At 45.2% G+C, this 16,134-nt stretch overlaps 1 protein-coding gene across 2 annotated transcripts in view; it reads left to right on the forward strand.

Annotated features, from left to right (window-relative positions):
* The window catches only part of SLC25A15 (solute carrier family 25 member 15), a 31,142-nt gene that overhangs the window by 2,552 nt on the left and 12,456 nt on the right, over positions 1-16,134 (forward strand). For both annotated transcript variants that reach the window (XM_006154214.3, XM_006154213.3), the window contains exons 2-3: positions 5,424-5,682; positions 12,779-12,916. In XM_006154214.3, the coding sequence (XP_006154276.1) occupies positions 5,424-5,682; positions 12,779-12,916 (397 nt within the window). The remainder of the gene's footprint in view (positions 1-5,423; positions 5,683-12,778; positions 12,917-16,134) is intronic.

The raw sequence follows: 16,134 nt of genomic DNA on the forward strand, positions 1-16,134 counted from the left end.
TTGCTATAGGGCATGTGTGCTCACCAGAAAGACAGAGAGAGAGAGACAGAGAGAGAGAAAGTGAGAAATTACCCCCCCAAGGGGGATGGTCATGCCCCATCCCTTGTCCTCTATTCTCCTCTCAGGATCTCTGGCACGCACGCACACATGCCCAGTGTGAGTTTAAGCCACCAGGTCTGGGACTCGAACCACGGTCAACTACATGGGAGTCCAGCGACATAGCCATTACACCATCTGCTGGTCCCAGTATTTGTTCTCTTAAAATTATGAGACAGGGTGAGGAGTGAAATTTCAGAGATGAAGTCACTTGTCCTTTGTCACAGGCGTGGGTTATTCAGGTGACACGAGACTCTATGCCAAGCCTGGCTTCTTCAGAGTCCTTGTGGTGCAAAGATCATACCATGTCATCTCTCCAGCAAAACACCAGTTACTGTTCTTACTAGTGTTTGAAAAGAAAGGAGAGTACCTTTTAGAAATGTCTTAAATGAGACTAATATCTGACTGTGTCTTAAAGCCATGAAAGAAAAGGAGCAGAGGTAGGATTTACTGGGAATCCCCAGCTAAGGCTGAGCCGAGGCACCCGAGCCCAAGGGCAGACTGAGGTTCCCTGTTCCCTCAGCACAGGTGCGTGTTGCTGGGCAACGCTGGCCACATACAGGCTACCTATCAGAAAGACTGCCATTTTCCCCCCCAAAGGGTGTGTGTGTTTGCTGGAGAGAGATGGAAGGGAGTGAGAAATCATCCCTCTGGGGCATGGCCATGTTGCAATCCCTTCTTAACTCTCCTCTCAGGATTTTGGGCATGCACACACATGCACCTGGCGAGTTTTTTGAGTTACAGGGCCCAAGATTTGAACTGCAGAATCGGCTGTGCCTTTAAGAGGCAGGAATAGCAGGAAGGAACCTCAGCCTTGGGCAAAGGATGGACTTGGAAGTGTGTGGAGGTATTTTGCTTTCCCAGAAGAGGCCCAGAGAACTGTGAAGTGTTCATACATCACTAATGAAAACCCTGGTCTAGCCTGGCATCCCACACCAGTTTTCATAAAGGTGCAGGTCCCCGGAGCAGGGAGGCTACAGGGATGTGTAACTCAGTGCCCTCCTACCCAGTGTGACCTCAGGTCGCCAAAGCAGGTGTGGCTAGGGAGCTATCGTGTCTCATTCTCTCATTTGCTCAGTTGCCGAAAAGAAATCACTATTCAGAGAACAGAATATTTTTCCATGAACCAAAGGTCAGCTGGAGTAGGCTGATGAAGGCGGGGGACAGGTACTCCGGACGCTGATAAGGCGTATTACAGCGCTGGGCAAGGGGGCCTCCCGGGATGAGAGGCCATGAGGAGTGCCTCTGCTCAGGTGCAGGGGAGACTGCTCCCCACTCCCGCGCCTGCCCTGTTGCCCTTCACTTTATTGGTTGCCTGCAGAGGTTGTCACCTCTCCTCGTGGTTGTAAGCCTGCTTCTCTGTTCTCACTTCCCTGCCCTCCCCACAGTCTGTTCCTGCCCTGGTAGACTTGTCACCTCATGATTGGCTGACCCTGGGTCAAGGACTGAGAATCCCAAACACCATCCTTAGTGAAGCATTGGGACAACATGGTCTCCATGCCTCTCTTATGGAATAAAATGCCTGGTCAGCTGTCACACCTCCTAAAGAACATTTTTATTTGTCTTTTAAGGAGAATAATGTGATCAGAAGCCTAATTCCTGTGCAAGTGGAGAAATATTTAATCCCTGACATTGTTTTTTAGGGCACATGCATTCACTGGAGAGACAGGGAGACAGAAAGGAAGAAATCACCCCTCGGGGGGATGGCCATGCTGCAATTCCTTTTCCTCCATTCTCCTCCTGGGATCTTGGGCACGCACGCACATGTGCCCGGAGTGAGTTTTAAGCCACTGGGTCTGAGACTCACACCTCAGTCAACTACATGGGAGTCCAGTGATGTAGGTGACTGTGGTGTGGTCCCTAATTCCTGAGATTTATTCATGTCTTTACTGACTCAGTGGGTCTTCTGAAACCTGTTGGGTGTCTGTTGTTCAGCATGGCCATTGCTTACACTAGGGGGGACACAGCAAACCAGGATGTCTCTTGTGGACAGAGGCCGTGAGCCCATTGCAGGGCTGAGGGGAGGGAACTGTAGCTAACATTGAACACTCCCACCTTCTCTCACCTTCTCTCTCACCTTCCCAGCTCCCACCTTCTCTCTATTGGAAATATGACTGTCACAAATATATATATATAACATGTATATTTTAATAACTTGTGATAGCTGAAGTATTTAGGGTGATAGAGTTAAGAGGTAGGAAACCTCCATTTAGGGCTGGTGTAGCAAGTAGTTTATAGAGCTGGATCCTACATGGTTAACTACAGTTTGAATTCTGGCCCTAGTAGCTTGAAAAACACTCTAGGTACATGTGCATGTGTGCTCCAAATCCTGACAGGAAGTAAAAATGGAGAAGGGATTGTGGTGTGACTATGCCTCATTGGAGGGTGGTCTCTCTCTCTCTCTCGTATGCCTCATTGGGGGGTGGTCTCTCTCTCTCTCTCTCTCTCTCTCTTCATTTTCTCTGGTGAGCATACATGCTTTTGGGTAATTAAAAAAAATAAGAAAAGAATGTAAAAACCTCCCGTTAAAATATTTTTTTTAAAAGAATTAATTTTGGAACCAGCAGATGGTGTAGTGGTTATGTTGTTGGACTCCCACATGGCTGACTGCTGTTTGAGTCCCCGACCCAGAGGTTTAAAACTCACACCAGGCACCTGTGTGTGCATGCCCAGAGTCTCGAGAGGATAATGGAGGAGAAGGGATTGCAGTGTGGTCATCTCCCCTGGGGGGGTGGGGGAGTGATTTCTTGTTCTCTGTCTTTCTGTCTTTTTCTGTCTCTCCGGTGAGTGCACACACCCTATAGCAAAAATCTCTCTTAAAAAAAAAAGAATTATTTAATTTTATTTATTATTATTATTGTTATTATTTTCTTTGATTTGCGATAGGGCATGCACAGTCACCTAAGGGGAGGGAGTGAGAAAGAAAGCCACCAGGTCTGGGACTCGAACTGCAGTCAGCCATGTGGGAGTCCAGCACCTTAATTACTATGCCACTGGCCCCCTTCTTCAGTTAAAATATTAATGTGGCGAATCAAATGCTTTATTCAGCTTATCTGCATCTATGTTATTTTATACTATGTACCCACTTAAAAAATTCTGATAGTCACCTCTTCTTTGGAATTAATATATTATTTTGTAATAAATCAGGTCTCATTTTATCCTAGCCCAGGAGTACCTGGGAGGTAATGAGTCTAACTATAGGAAAGTTATTTTAAATTGTATTGCACTAATTCAGGGTTGGGGATAATTTGGCAAAACAACACAGAAGTGTATCATTATTCCTAGAAGAACTGAACAGTATGATAAGATCATACTGTATCCCCTTCAGTTGCTTAAAAAAAGAGATCAGGGCCCAGCAGGTGGCATGGTGGTTTAGACACTGGACTCCTACATGGCCACCCATGGTTTAAGTCCTGGGCCTGGTGCCTTATTTTCTCACCCCAACCCTCCTACCTTGTATCTCTGTTGAGTACATGTGTGCTGTAGTGGGTGGAGAAATAATAATAATAATAAATAAAAGAATTCTTTTTTTTTTTTTTTAGAGAGATTTTTGCTATATGGCACATGCGCTCACACAAGGGACAGAGATACAGAAAGCAAGAAATCAATCCCCAGGAGGATGGCCACACCACAATCCCTTCTCCATTCTTCTCTTGGGATTTTGGGAATGTATGCACACTTACCTGGTGTGAGTTTTTAGCTGATGGGTCCAGGACTTGAATCATAGTTGACTTCATGGGAGTCCAGCGACATAACCATTATACGATCCGCTGGTCCCAAATAAATAACTAATAAAAGAAAAGAAGAAGAAGAAGAAGGAAGAAATTAAGTAGTTTTCAAACTCTAGAATGTCAGTTTGTCAAAAAAGGATTGAGAGTGTTTGGTTATTACTGTTTTTCAAGTTTATTTTTCCCATGAGTGAAAGAGACAAGAGAGATGCATAGCTCCCCCAACAGAGTCTTGACACCATGAACCCCCACCTCCAGCCAGTCCCAAATCATGGGCGCATGTGGGCTGGGTGTACTCAAGGAGCTCTCTGGATGCGAACCCTGGGCCTGCTCATGTGGGTCAGTCTCATAGAGCATTGCCTCTGTTGCCGTGCAGTGGTCCAGCCTCAGGAGCTGCGGGTCACTTTATTTATTTATTTATTTTTGACTAGAGGGTATATGTGCTCACCAGAGAGAAGGAAAGGAGAAAGTACTCTCATGGGAATGGTCATGCCACAGTTCTTTCTCCAGCTCTTACTCCTTTTGGGATTTTGGGCATGCTTATTGACCAAGACTGCAGGCCCAGGAATCAAACCCTGCCACTGGCCATGTAGATCCAGCTGCCTTAACCACCAGGCCACAGAGCCAGCCCAGAATTATTCTTAATGGCTCCTCCCTGATCTCTGCTTTTCACAATTTAGGTGGAATAACAGTGTATAATGTAGAAGTTAGGAAATTTGCATTTTTTGAATGTTCCTGGGCCACCCACAGGAAGGTAGTCAATGTTAACCAGTTCCCAATGCTGACCCCAGTCTAGGATCTGGGGATTATTATAAAGCATTTATAATTAATTTCTTTCTTTGCATTCAGAATTTTTAGTAATCTAATGTAACTTAGGCTTTGCTATATTTCATATTCTCACAGATAACAGCACCTATTAGGATGTAGGTAAGCAAAGGTAGATTTCAGTCCGTTCCCTATCTGAATACAGGCTATGAATGTTGGTAGAGTTCCAATTAGAGGTTTTTCACTACAGTGAAATATTGAGCTCTTTAGGGATTAATTAGCTGACTCCTGTTTTCTTTATCTGGTGTCTCATCCTCTGTTATTTTTCCAAGAGTCTCTGGTACCACTGGGCATTAGGCATGAAGGAGTGATGAAGTCGCCGGGGATCCCCCTTTACATAGCTTCTGTCTCACACACACAGTGACTGCTATCAATTTGTCCCTTGTAGTAGGTGCGATACAGAGCCTGTCTCCTCCAGGTGTGAGGCGGGCATGGATGAGGAACTGAGGCTCAGTTTAATCTCCTGTCTAGGATCACATAGCATAGCCAGGCTTCAGTTCAGGCTCCTTCCATCCTGGACTCGTGCTACACCTTGGCATCCTGTGACTATGTCCATGGAGCACACATCTTCCTCTTCTGAGAACGTGCTTCTTCAGGGTATGTTCTAGGTGTCCACCGAAGTTGTTTCCTGGACTCTGCTAGAAGGTTTGGGAGGAGCGAGGTCAAAATGAACCCTGGGGTAGGCTGTCTGCCCTCACTTCCATGGATAACTGAGGCTACACTGTAAAACAAAGCTGTAGACTATTCTAGAGAAGAATTCTGTCCTGCTTGCAGGGGGCACAGCATGTGTGCTGACTGGGCAGCCCTTTGACACAATGAAGGTGAAGATGCAGACTTTCCCCGACCTGTACCGGGGCCTGACTGACTGCTGCCTGAAGACCTACTCCCAGGTGGGCTTCCGTGGCTTCTACAAGGGAACCAGCCCAGCACTGATCGCCAATATCGCTGAGAACTCAGTCCTCTTCATGTGCTATGGCTTCTGCCAGCAGGTGGTACGAAAAGTGGTTGGATTAGACAAGCAGGCAAAGCTGAGGTGAGTTGAGGACTCTTTTTTTCTTTTTTTTTTTTTTTTGAGAATTATTTAATGTTTTATTTATTTTTTAATGTTACTCATTTTTAATTTGACGGGGTTGGGGGGGGAGAAAGTGAGAAAGCAAGCCACCAGGTCTGTAATGCAAACCATGGTTGGCCATGTGGGAGTCCAGCGCCTTAACCACCATGCCACTTGCCAGTGCCAAGGGCATTTTCTTTTAAAAATCAAGAACATTGTTGCATGGTCATGAACCCTATAGGGAGAAAATGTTTCCTTTTAAAAAAACTACAGTCATCAAAAAACAGGGCTGGCCCTATGGCCTAGTGGTTGAGGGAGCTGAATCCCATATGGCTGACTGTGGTTGAATCCTGGCTTTGGAAGCTTGAACAACACACTGGGGTGTGTGCACCCCAAATCGACAGGATAGAAAGGTGGAGGAAAAAGGATCAGAGTGACTATCCCCCACTGGGAGGTGTTGTTTCCCTTCCCTTTTCTATCTCACTCTGGTGAGTACATGTACCCTTTGGCAATTAAAAAAAAAATGTAATTATGGTCATCCCTTGGTATCTGTAGGACATTGTTTCCAGGACCCCTGAAGATAGCAAAATCTGTGGATGCTCAAGTTCATTATATGAGACAGCAAATCACCTACACACATCCTCCCACATACTTTAGGTCATCTGTAGATTACTAGATCTCTTAGTGCCATGCAAATGCTATATAGTGATTCTATTGTATTGTTATTTATTTATTTATTTTTAATTGATATTTTTATTTTCCCCAAAATATTTTCAGTTGTGGTTGGTTGAATCTGCAGAAGCTACACTCACAAATACAGAGGACTGACTGTTCTTTCTTTTTGATTCTAAAAGTACATATCTTGTATGAAACTTGGAATGAATTATGCAAGGAAACGTGCCCCTAAATCACCACCAAAAACAAACCATTCTTTTTTTTTTCTTTTTGGAGATTTTTTTTTGCTATAGGGCACGTGCACATGCCAGGAAGACAGAGAGAGACAGAGAGACAGAAAGTGAGAAATCACCCCCCAGGAGGGATGGCCACGCCACAATCCCTTCTCCTCCATTCTCCTCTTGGGATCTTGGGTATGCACGCACACGCGCCTGAGGTGAGTTGAAGCTACCGGGTCAGGGACTCAAACCGCGGTCGGCTATATGGGAGTCCAGCGACATAGCCATTATGCTACCTGCTGGTCCTGAAAACAAACTATTCTTACATTTTGGTATTCTTTTTGCCCACTGGAAGTTTAGCTGTTTCTCCCTTGAACATTGATTTAATACTTTTTTTTTTTTGGAGAGGTTTTTGCCATAGGGCTTGTGTGTTCGCCAGACAGAGAGAGACAGAGAGACAGAAAGCGAGACATCACCCCCCAGGGGGTATAGCCATGCCGCAGTCCCTTCTCCTCCATTCTCCTCTCAGGATCTTGGGCATGCACGCACATGCACCCAGCGTGAGGTTTAAGCCACCGGGTCCGGGACGCTAAGCGCAGCTGACTACATGGGAGCCCAGTGACATAGCCATTACGCTAACTGCTGATCCCTTAATACTTTTTAAAGAGTTGTTTATTTAATTTTATTTATTATTATTATTTTTAAAACTTGTCATAGGGCACATATACTCACCAGAGGGAGACAGAGAGAGAGAGCAAGAGAGGGAAAGTGAGAAAGCAAGCTGCCAGGTCCAGGACTTGAACCGTAGTCGGCCATGTGGGAGTCCAGCACCTTTAACTGCTATGCTACCTGCTGGCCCCAGGAACACTGACTTATTTTAAATCATCTAAAATCATGTCCGCTTCATGGTTGCGAAGGGCAGTCTCTTCATTATTTTGATAGGAATCTGAAACCCTATTGCAAATACAGGTCCTTTGTGGCTAAAGTAGGTTCTTGGGTTCCAAATTGTTCTGTCATGATGGAGAGAATTTGTGTTTTAGAGGCTTGGACCTGGAGGTAGTTGGAATGTAGCTCAAAGGAGGGCGGAGCCCTGTTCCTCCCACCCTCCAGCACAGAGAGGCCAGGAAGAAGCTACGAAGTAAAGACATAACCAGGGGTGTGGGATCCCACCATGGAGACTACACAAGCTGAGCGTTGGGTGACTAATTTTGTTCCCAGTTGAGGGAGAGACATTCTAAGGAGACCTGGAGTTTATTCTTCTTCAAGACAGGGAAACGGGGAGCCACTATGTGAAGTTTTGGAGGAAAAACTACATCCTCTTTTTGGAGCAGAGCAGCCCTCTCTGGCCATAGGACAAACACAGTGACTTCTTGTGTGAAGAGAACCATGATGCGTTTGGCCCTGCCTGTCCTGTCCCCCTTTTTTCCTTCTTAGTCTGTGAACAGAAGGAAGACAAGTAGGAACACGTGGCTTTTCTGATGGAGAACTATTTTTTAAAAATAATTATTTAATTTTATTTATTTATTCATTTATTTTCATTTGACCAGAGAGAGAGAGAGAAAGAGAGAAAGGGAAAGTGAGAAAGCAAGCCACCAGGTTCGGGACTCAAACCATGGTTGGCTATGTGGGAGTGTCAGCACCTTAACCACCACACCACCTGCTGGTCTCCTGATGGAGAACTATTCAGAACTCTGAACTGGGGTCTCTGAGAAGAGGCGGGAAGTACAACATAGTCTCTCTCTCTAGTGGAGAATCTCCCTGGGTACATTTATTTCCTGTAGCGTACATGTTATCTAGTTGGTGAACGATGTACAGAAGATCCGTAGTAAAGAAACTATCCTAACACCATCCCACCCAGCACTGGGATCTTTCTGAGCTTGGAGACATGTTCTTCCTTATCCTGGGAACAGGGCTTGGTCGTTACTTGCAAGGGAAATACCGTCCTGGAGTCCACAGAGCTCTGATATGGACACTGAGTCCTGTGACCTCGCCATGACCTGTGAGAGGCCCACTGCAGGTGGTGTCCTGTCTCATGGATGGGAAAACCAAGGCGTGATGCTGATGTGCTCAAGAGCTCTGGACCCAGGGCTCAAACTCGTGTCTTCTGTACCCCTGACTGGCTTTCTTGCCGTCAGAGCATACTTAGGGTCTGGAATCTTTTGTAGGGGTCAGATCTAGAGAGTAATCAAGAGCCAGGGAAGAAGGGAACCGTGTGTGAGAGCCCATTGTGAATTTCTGCAATCACACTGTCAATATTTGTGTGTTCCTGGTTTGAGCGTGACCCAGAGCAGTGTGCTGCTGTGACTTTTGGCTGGGCAGGATCTTACACAGCAGGAGTGTTCGGGCACGTGTCTGTTGACTAGATGACAGGTGATTTGTCCAAAATCCCAGCCTACGCCTGTTGCCATTTCAGTTCCAGGTCTGCACCTTTATATGACTCGCGGTGCCGGAGGCCCATGCCCCTCACTTCGTGCACTGGTAGACGAAAGCATTTATTAGAAAACCAAAGTCCACTGCAGATCTGGTTTGGCCTTGTCCTTGGGTTTCAATAGCGTGCTTGGTGTGCGTTCAGCCATCTGAGCAGTTATTGCATCCCAGGTGGAACAGACATTTATGTTTATTGACTGCCACCTTTGTTCCAGCGAACTTGGCAAACTCTGGTTAATGACCCTGATTGACTATTGCCTGTCAGCAGGGTGACAGAGAGTTCCTGGCCGGCGGGCAGTGGGTGGGGAATATGGATCTGTAGACTGGTTGAAAGACAGCAGAAACCTTTTTTTTTTTTTTGACGTTTTTGCCATTGGGTGTGTCCATTTGCCAGAGGGAGACAGTGAGAGGAAAAGTGAGAAATCATTCTCCAAGTGGAATGGCCGTGCCACAGTCCCTTTTCCTCCATTCCTGAATTTTGGGTTTGCACACACATGTCTAGTGTGACTTTCAAGCTGTGGCATCCGGGACTTCAACCACGGTCCACGGTCAACATTTGGGAGTCCAGTGCCTTAACCACTACACCACCTGCTGGCCCCACAAAAACCATTTGAAGCTTTGGTTTTGACAAACAATGGAATGGCCGTGTCACAGTCCCTTTTCCTCCATTCCTGAATTTTGGGTTTGCACACACATGTCTAGTGTGACTTTCAAGCTGTGGCATCCGGGACTTCAACCACGGTCCACGGTCAACATTTGGGAGTCCAGTGCCTTAACCACTACACCACCTGCTGGCCCCACAAAAACCATTTGAAGCTTTGGTTTTGACAAACAAGCGAAGGAGGAGTGAGGTGGGGAGGAAGATGCGGACTGGAAGGGTCCAGTTTCCACAGTTTCCACACACTGGAAAGCATGTGTTGTAATCGTGCTCTTGGTTCTCATCCACTAGTGGCGAGTCTTAGGTTTATTTCTCTGAAATCAAAAGGCAGTGCATGCTGTAAGCAGTATCTTCCTCCTGAAAGAAAGCCCCCCTCCAAGCCAGCTGTCTGAGAGAGCCAGGTGTAGGAGAGGCCGGCTCAGCATCTGGACTCACCCCTTTTGCATCCATCTAAAGGCTGTACACCCAGGGAATAGGAAATGAGGCCAAAACCAGTGGCTACCCCCATTTTTTCTTAAAATAATTATTTAATTAAATTATTATTATTTTTAATTTGATGAGAAAGAGAGAAAGGGACAGAGAAAGGCCAACCACAGTTCAAGTCCCAAACCTGGTGGCTTGCTTTCTTACTCTCTCTCTCTCTCTCACTCACTCGCTGGTCAAATAAAAATAAATAAATTGGGACCAGAGGTTAGCGTAATGGCTATGTCGCTGGACTCCCATGTAGTCGCCTGCGGTTTGAGTCCCGGACCCGGTAGCTTAGAACTCATGCCGGGTGCGTGTGCGTGTGTGCCCAAGATCCCGAGAGGAGAATGGAGGAGAAGGGATTGTGGCGTGGCCATCCCCCCTGGGGGATGCTTTCTTGCTTTCTGTCTCTCTGTCTCTCTCTGTCTAGCGAGCGCACGTGCCCTATAGCAAAAACCTCTCCAAAAAAAAATTCATTAATTAAAAAGTTAAATAATTCTTTAAAAAAAAAATAAGAAAACACACCACCTGGTCTGGGATTCAAGCCATGTGGCTATGTGAGAGTCCAGCACCCCAACCACCATGCTTACGTGCTGGACCTCGATTTTTATACTAGTGTTTAACAGTGGTGAATCCTTAGGACTACTGAATGTGGTAGGTCCATTTTCCTCTAAACTGTGAGCAAAAGCACACATGGACCTACCACGTTCAATTTTAGAGGAAAAAATGTTAGGTCTCTCTACCTAAGGCAGTCTATCCCTCCCACCCAGGGACATTTGTTTTTGCTGTCCAGTGACAGCAGGATGCCATCAGGGAGTGACACTGAGTGCCAGGGAACAAGTTCAGTCCTCTGTCCAGTGAATGATCGTCCCACCCCAAACATTGTTTCTGTGACAACAGTATCCCAGGGGCCGGAAGGGATTTTCATTTGTGACCTCCGTGAATTCTCAGAGAAGTAACTTCCTAAGTTTCTCCAACTTGTCCTTGTATTTTTTAACCCTTGGTGGATTCCAGTTTCACACCCCTGCCAGTGACTGTGGCTGAAAGTACTAAATGCATGAGATGAGGCAAATGCTCCTCTTTTTGTATTTGTGTGTGTTCATCCCGCTGTCTCGTTTAGATTTCCATCTTAGCCATCTCATGGGAATCCACTGAGCCTCAGACTTGCCCTGGCTTCACCCCCTCCCTTGGCACCTTCACGTTCTCCTCTTGCCTCGGCGTGGCTGAGGCTGAGTATGCCAGCAGAACTGGGAAGGCAGGCTTTTCACAACAGCAACATTTTTATCCCAGGGTTTTAGCTGTGACAGTTACATTGACATTTCGGTGGCTTCAGGCTGGATCTGGGGTATGTAGGAGGGGCTTCAGAACCTTACTTAAAGATTAGTAACATGTACACCGAAGTGTTAGTAGTGCAGTTTATATTTTTTTTAGAGATGTTTTGCTATTAGGGCACGTGCACTTACCAGAGAGACAGAGAGGGAGTGAGAGACAGAAAATGAGAAATCATCCCCCAGGCAAAATGGCCCTGCCACAATCCCTTGTCCTCCTTTCTCCTCTTGGGATTTTGGGCATACACACACACATGCATGGCATGAGTTTCAAGCTGCTGGGTCCAGTACTCAAACCATGGTCATACATGTAGGAGTCCAGTGCCTTAACCACTACACCACCTGCTGACCCCAATAGTGCATGTTTTTGGGTGGTGAGACTTTTGGGTAATTTTTCCCTCTCTCCTTTGGGATTTGTTTGGTTTTATTTGGTTCATCACTGTGTGTCTTAGCTCCAGCTGCCATGGCCAAATACCACAGACCGGATACTTCAAACAACAAACATTTCTCACAGTTCTACAGGCTGGGAAATCCAAAATTGAGGCATCAGGAGGACCAGTGTTTGGTGGGGGGCCTGCTTCCTGATTTGCAGATAGCCTTTCTCATTGTGTCCTCACAGGAGTAGGGGCGGGGGGAAGAGAGAACTCTCTTGTTTCTTAACTAATCCCATCACGAGGAGCCCACCCTCATGACCTCACTTATTTTTTTTAAGAATTATTTATTTTATTTATTCATTCATTTATTTTCATCTGACCAGAGAAAGACAGACACACAGAGAGAAGGAAAGTGACAGGGCAAGCCACCAGGTCCAGGACTCAAACCATTGTCAGCCATGTGGGAGGGTCCAGAGCCTTAACCACCACATCACCTGCTTACCCATGACCTCACTTTAACCTTGTTCCTTCCCAAGGGCCCACCTTGAAATGGCACCACATGGGGGTAAGAGCTTCAACACGTGAATTTTGGTGGGAGTAGAGAGGCATAAGCATTTACTCCCAAGCACTGTGTTTAATCAGAATAGAATGGATATTGCAGTTGGGCAAGATATTACCATATTTGAATCCTAGCACTACCACTTATAGCTGTGTGACTTTGGGCACACTCCATGTCATTGCTAAGCATCCTTTCCCCATATGGGAATTGGGATATTACTCTCGACCTCACAGGGCTGTGGGATCCTTAGACAAAACAGCACATGCAAGTTCCCTCCTTTCACCTCACGCTCCTTTACCACCAAAATGCTCTGGGCGTGGCATATGCTAGAGGAATAAGTCCCAGGTAACTGGTTTGTGCTTGTTTGCTTCCAGTGATCTGCAGAACGCCGCCGCTGGTTCCTTTGCCTCTGCCTTTGCCGCGCTGGTGCTCTGCCCCACGGAGCTTGTGAAGTGCCGGTTGCAGACCATGTATGAGATGGAGTCGTCGGGAAAGATAGCCAAGAGCCAGAAGTAAGCACCACTCAGGCACGAGTGTTAGGTCTCTGTTGCTTTGGTATAGTGACTGACTTTCTTCGTTTTATATCATACTGAAATCAAGGGGTAGATATGGAAACAGATTTATCTATTCCAAAGTAATCGTGTTTCTAGGATACTTGCTCTTGTCATGCAAGGATGATTTTCTGAAAGGAGCTGTCTGTGATGGTTGGACTGTCTACCAACCCCATAGAACATCTTGGGCAGCTGTTTGATACCCCAAAGGTGGAGAAGTCAAGGAGCATGGCACCCTTTTGGCTTCTTGTGCATAAGGCATGATCCTTGACCTAATTTGGAGGTACACAGTGGGCAAGTTTAGAACTTTAGTCTGAGAGTTGACCCTTTATAAATGTCAATTTAGATCCTAAGGTGAATATTTGATGTTGTTTCCGGGTTTCACGTGTGTATTCAAGCCATCACCCCAGATCCTAGTGGTAACTTCCTTTACCTGCCTCCTGCCATTCTTTGTCCTTCAGGTGTCTCCAGAGGGCCCAAGTTCTGAAAACATTCATCAAATCCTTTGTTGGCAGTGCTCCTCTTTGGTCATCAAGTCATTCTCCAACTTAATCTTGAAAACAGATTCTCATCACCCCGTATGGGTGATGTGCTATATTCACCATAGGATTTATTTGAATTAAGAAAAATACATTATCATTATTAATTGCAAACCTTATTACTCTTGACTTCTGGCTGATTAATGTTCTGGCTGAGGATAGTGCTATGGTTAATTCATTCAAAATCCATAAATCTGCTAGGTAAACTCATTAGATAAATTGTCCATTTTCAGTTATTCATTTCCTCCCAGTAAGAATGGAGTTCATAATAGTGCCCTCTTTTCTGCATCCCTGAGATTCATTACAACCAACTCGAATTCATTATTCATTGCCTGGAAGTCCAAAAGTGTCTTTAAACTTTTTATTAAAATATAGTATACACACCATGCCATGAATACACACACACATCACAAGTGTGCAGTTCTATGTCTTCGTAACTAGTGTGCAGATTACAAACTAGAACATTTAACACCATCCAGAAAGCTACCCTCATGCTTCTTGGAAGTAGTTTAAGGTATTTTTAAAGACAGTAGAGATTATATCCGAAGGACTTAGGCAGAAGGACACCTGGCAAGAAAGTAAATGTCGGTTGACCTTGTATTTGAGATGTAGCAGTAGCCCTGTAAGCAGAATTTGGTGGCTTAGGGCAGACTTGACTTGGCAGGCTGGTCAGTTGTGTTGGGTTGAGTTACTTTGTCACAATTGGCATCTGGAAGGAGAGCAGGAGGATCTGGCTGATAGGGAATGCCTGGTCAAGCCTCTGAAGTTCTCAGAAAGAAGATAATCATCAGAAGCTTATGGCCCCTGGTACCCCAGAGTTTGATCCCTTATCACTCCGGGTAGAGTCCCCTGTTTTCTAAAAGCAAAGCATAGAGAGAGGACTTCACCAAATTGCTCGCAGTACATGATTTCTTGCCCTGTTCATTTTTTTTTTTTTTTTTTAATTTGCTTATAAACATATGTGATTGCCAGGGAGAGGGAGAAAGACAAAAACAACCACGTCCCCCTGCCTTTTTTTAAAAGCCACTGGGACCAGGACTCAAACCTGTTGGCTATGTAGGATCCAGCCACATCAACCACCATGCCACCTGGCTGGCCCCCAGCCCTATTCTTAATAGGGCTAAAACCTGTCATGGTACACACCAACATGAAGAGGAGTCTGTGTCTGCTCTGGTTGCTATAGGAACAGGGCTCTGATCTGCTTAAAGGAGATTTCCCTGCATTCCTACCATTCTAAGAATTAAATTCTTGGTGCATTTTACATCAATATAGATACAGTGCAGTTCTCAGAATTTTTGGCTCGCCTTCAATTAGCTTTTACTTCTTTGCTCAACAATATAAACCCTGCACACCCAAACAGATTCCCCCCAAATACTCCAGGAGGATTGAGGGCCTAGGAGTCCAGGGAGATAAGTGACTAGGCAAATACCATTTTATTCTTGGTGAACCTAGTAATTCCATATTTTAATTCTAGCTGTCACTTATTCACTATTGAAAAAATGGGTATGAGTACTTTTACATCATTAATATATATGCATCTTTTTTTTTTTGAGAGGTTTTTGTTATAGGGCACGTGGGCTCGCCAGACCGACAGGCAGAGGCAGAGAGACCGGCAGCTGTTTGATACCCCAAAGGTGGAGAAGTCAAGGAGCATGGCACCCTTTTGGCTTCTTGTGCATAAGGCATGATCCTTGACCTAATTTGGAGGTACACAGTGGGCAAGTTTAGAACTTTAGTCTGAGAGTTGACCCTTTATAAATGTCAATTTAGATCCTAAGGTGAATATTTGATGTTGTTTCCGGGTTTCACGTGTGTATTCAAGCCATCACCCCAGATCCTAGTGGTAACTTCCTTTACCTGCCTCCTGCCATTCTTTGTCCTTCAGGTGTCTCCAGAGGGCCCAAGTTCTGAAAACATTCATCAAATCCTTTGTTGGCAGTGCTCCTCTTTGGTCATCAAGTCATTCTCCAACTTAATCTTGAAAACAGATTCTCATCACCCCGTATGGGTGATGTGCTATATTCACCATAGGATTTATTTGAATTAAGAAAAATACATTATCATTATTAATTGCAAACCTTATTACTCTTGACTTCTGGCTGATTAATGTTCTGGCTGAGGATAGTGCTATGGTTAATTCATTCAAAATCCATAAATCTGCTAGGTAAACTCATTAGATAAATTGTCCATTTTCAGTTATTCATTTCCTCCCAGTAAGAATGGAGTTCATAATAGTGCCCTCTTTTCTGCATCCCTGAGATTCATTACAACCAACTCGAATTCATTATTCATTGCCTGGAAGTCCAAAAGTGTCTTTAAACTTTTTATTAAAATATAGTATACACACCATGCCATGAATACACACACACATCACAAGTGTGCAGTTCTATGTCTTCGTAACTAGTGTGCAGATTACAAACTAGAACATTTAACACCATCCAGAAAGCTACCCTCATGCTTCTTGGAAGTAGTTTAAGGTATTTTTAAAGACAGTAGAGATTATATCCGAAGGACTTAGGCAGAAGGACACCTGGCAAGAAAGTAAATGTCGGTTGACCTTGTATTTGAGATGTAGCAGTAGCCCTGTAAGCAGAATTTGGTGGCTTAGGGCAGACTTGACTTGGCAGGCTGGTCAGTTGT

This window comes from Tupaia chinensis, unplaced genomic scaffold, assembly GCF_000334495.1.
Source record: "Tupaia chinensis unplaced genomic scaffold, TupChi_1.0 Scaffold000402_1, whole genome shotgun sequence".
In the NCBI taxonomy this organism is placed as follows: domain Eukaryota; kingdom Metazoa; phylum Chordata; class Mammalia; order Scandentia; family Tupaiidae; genus Tupaia; species Tupaia belangeri.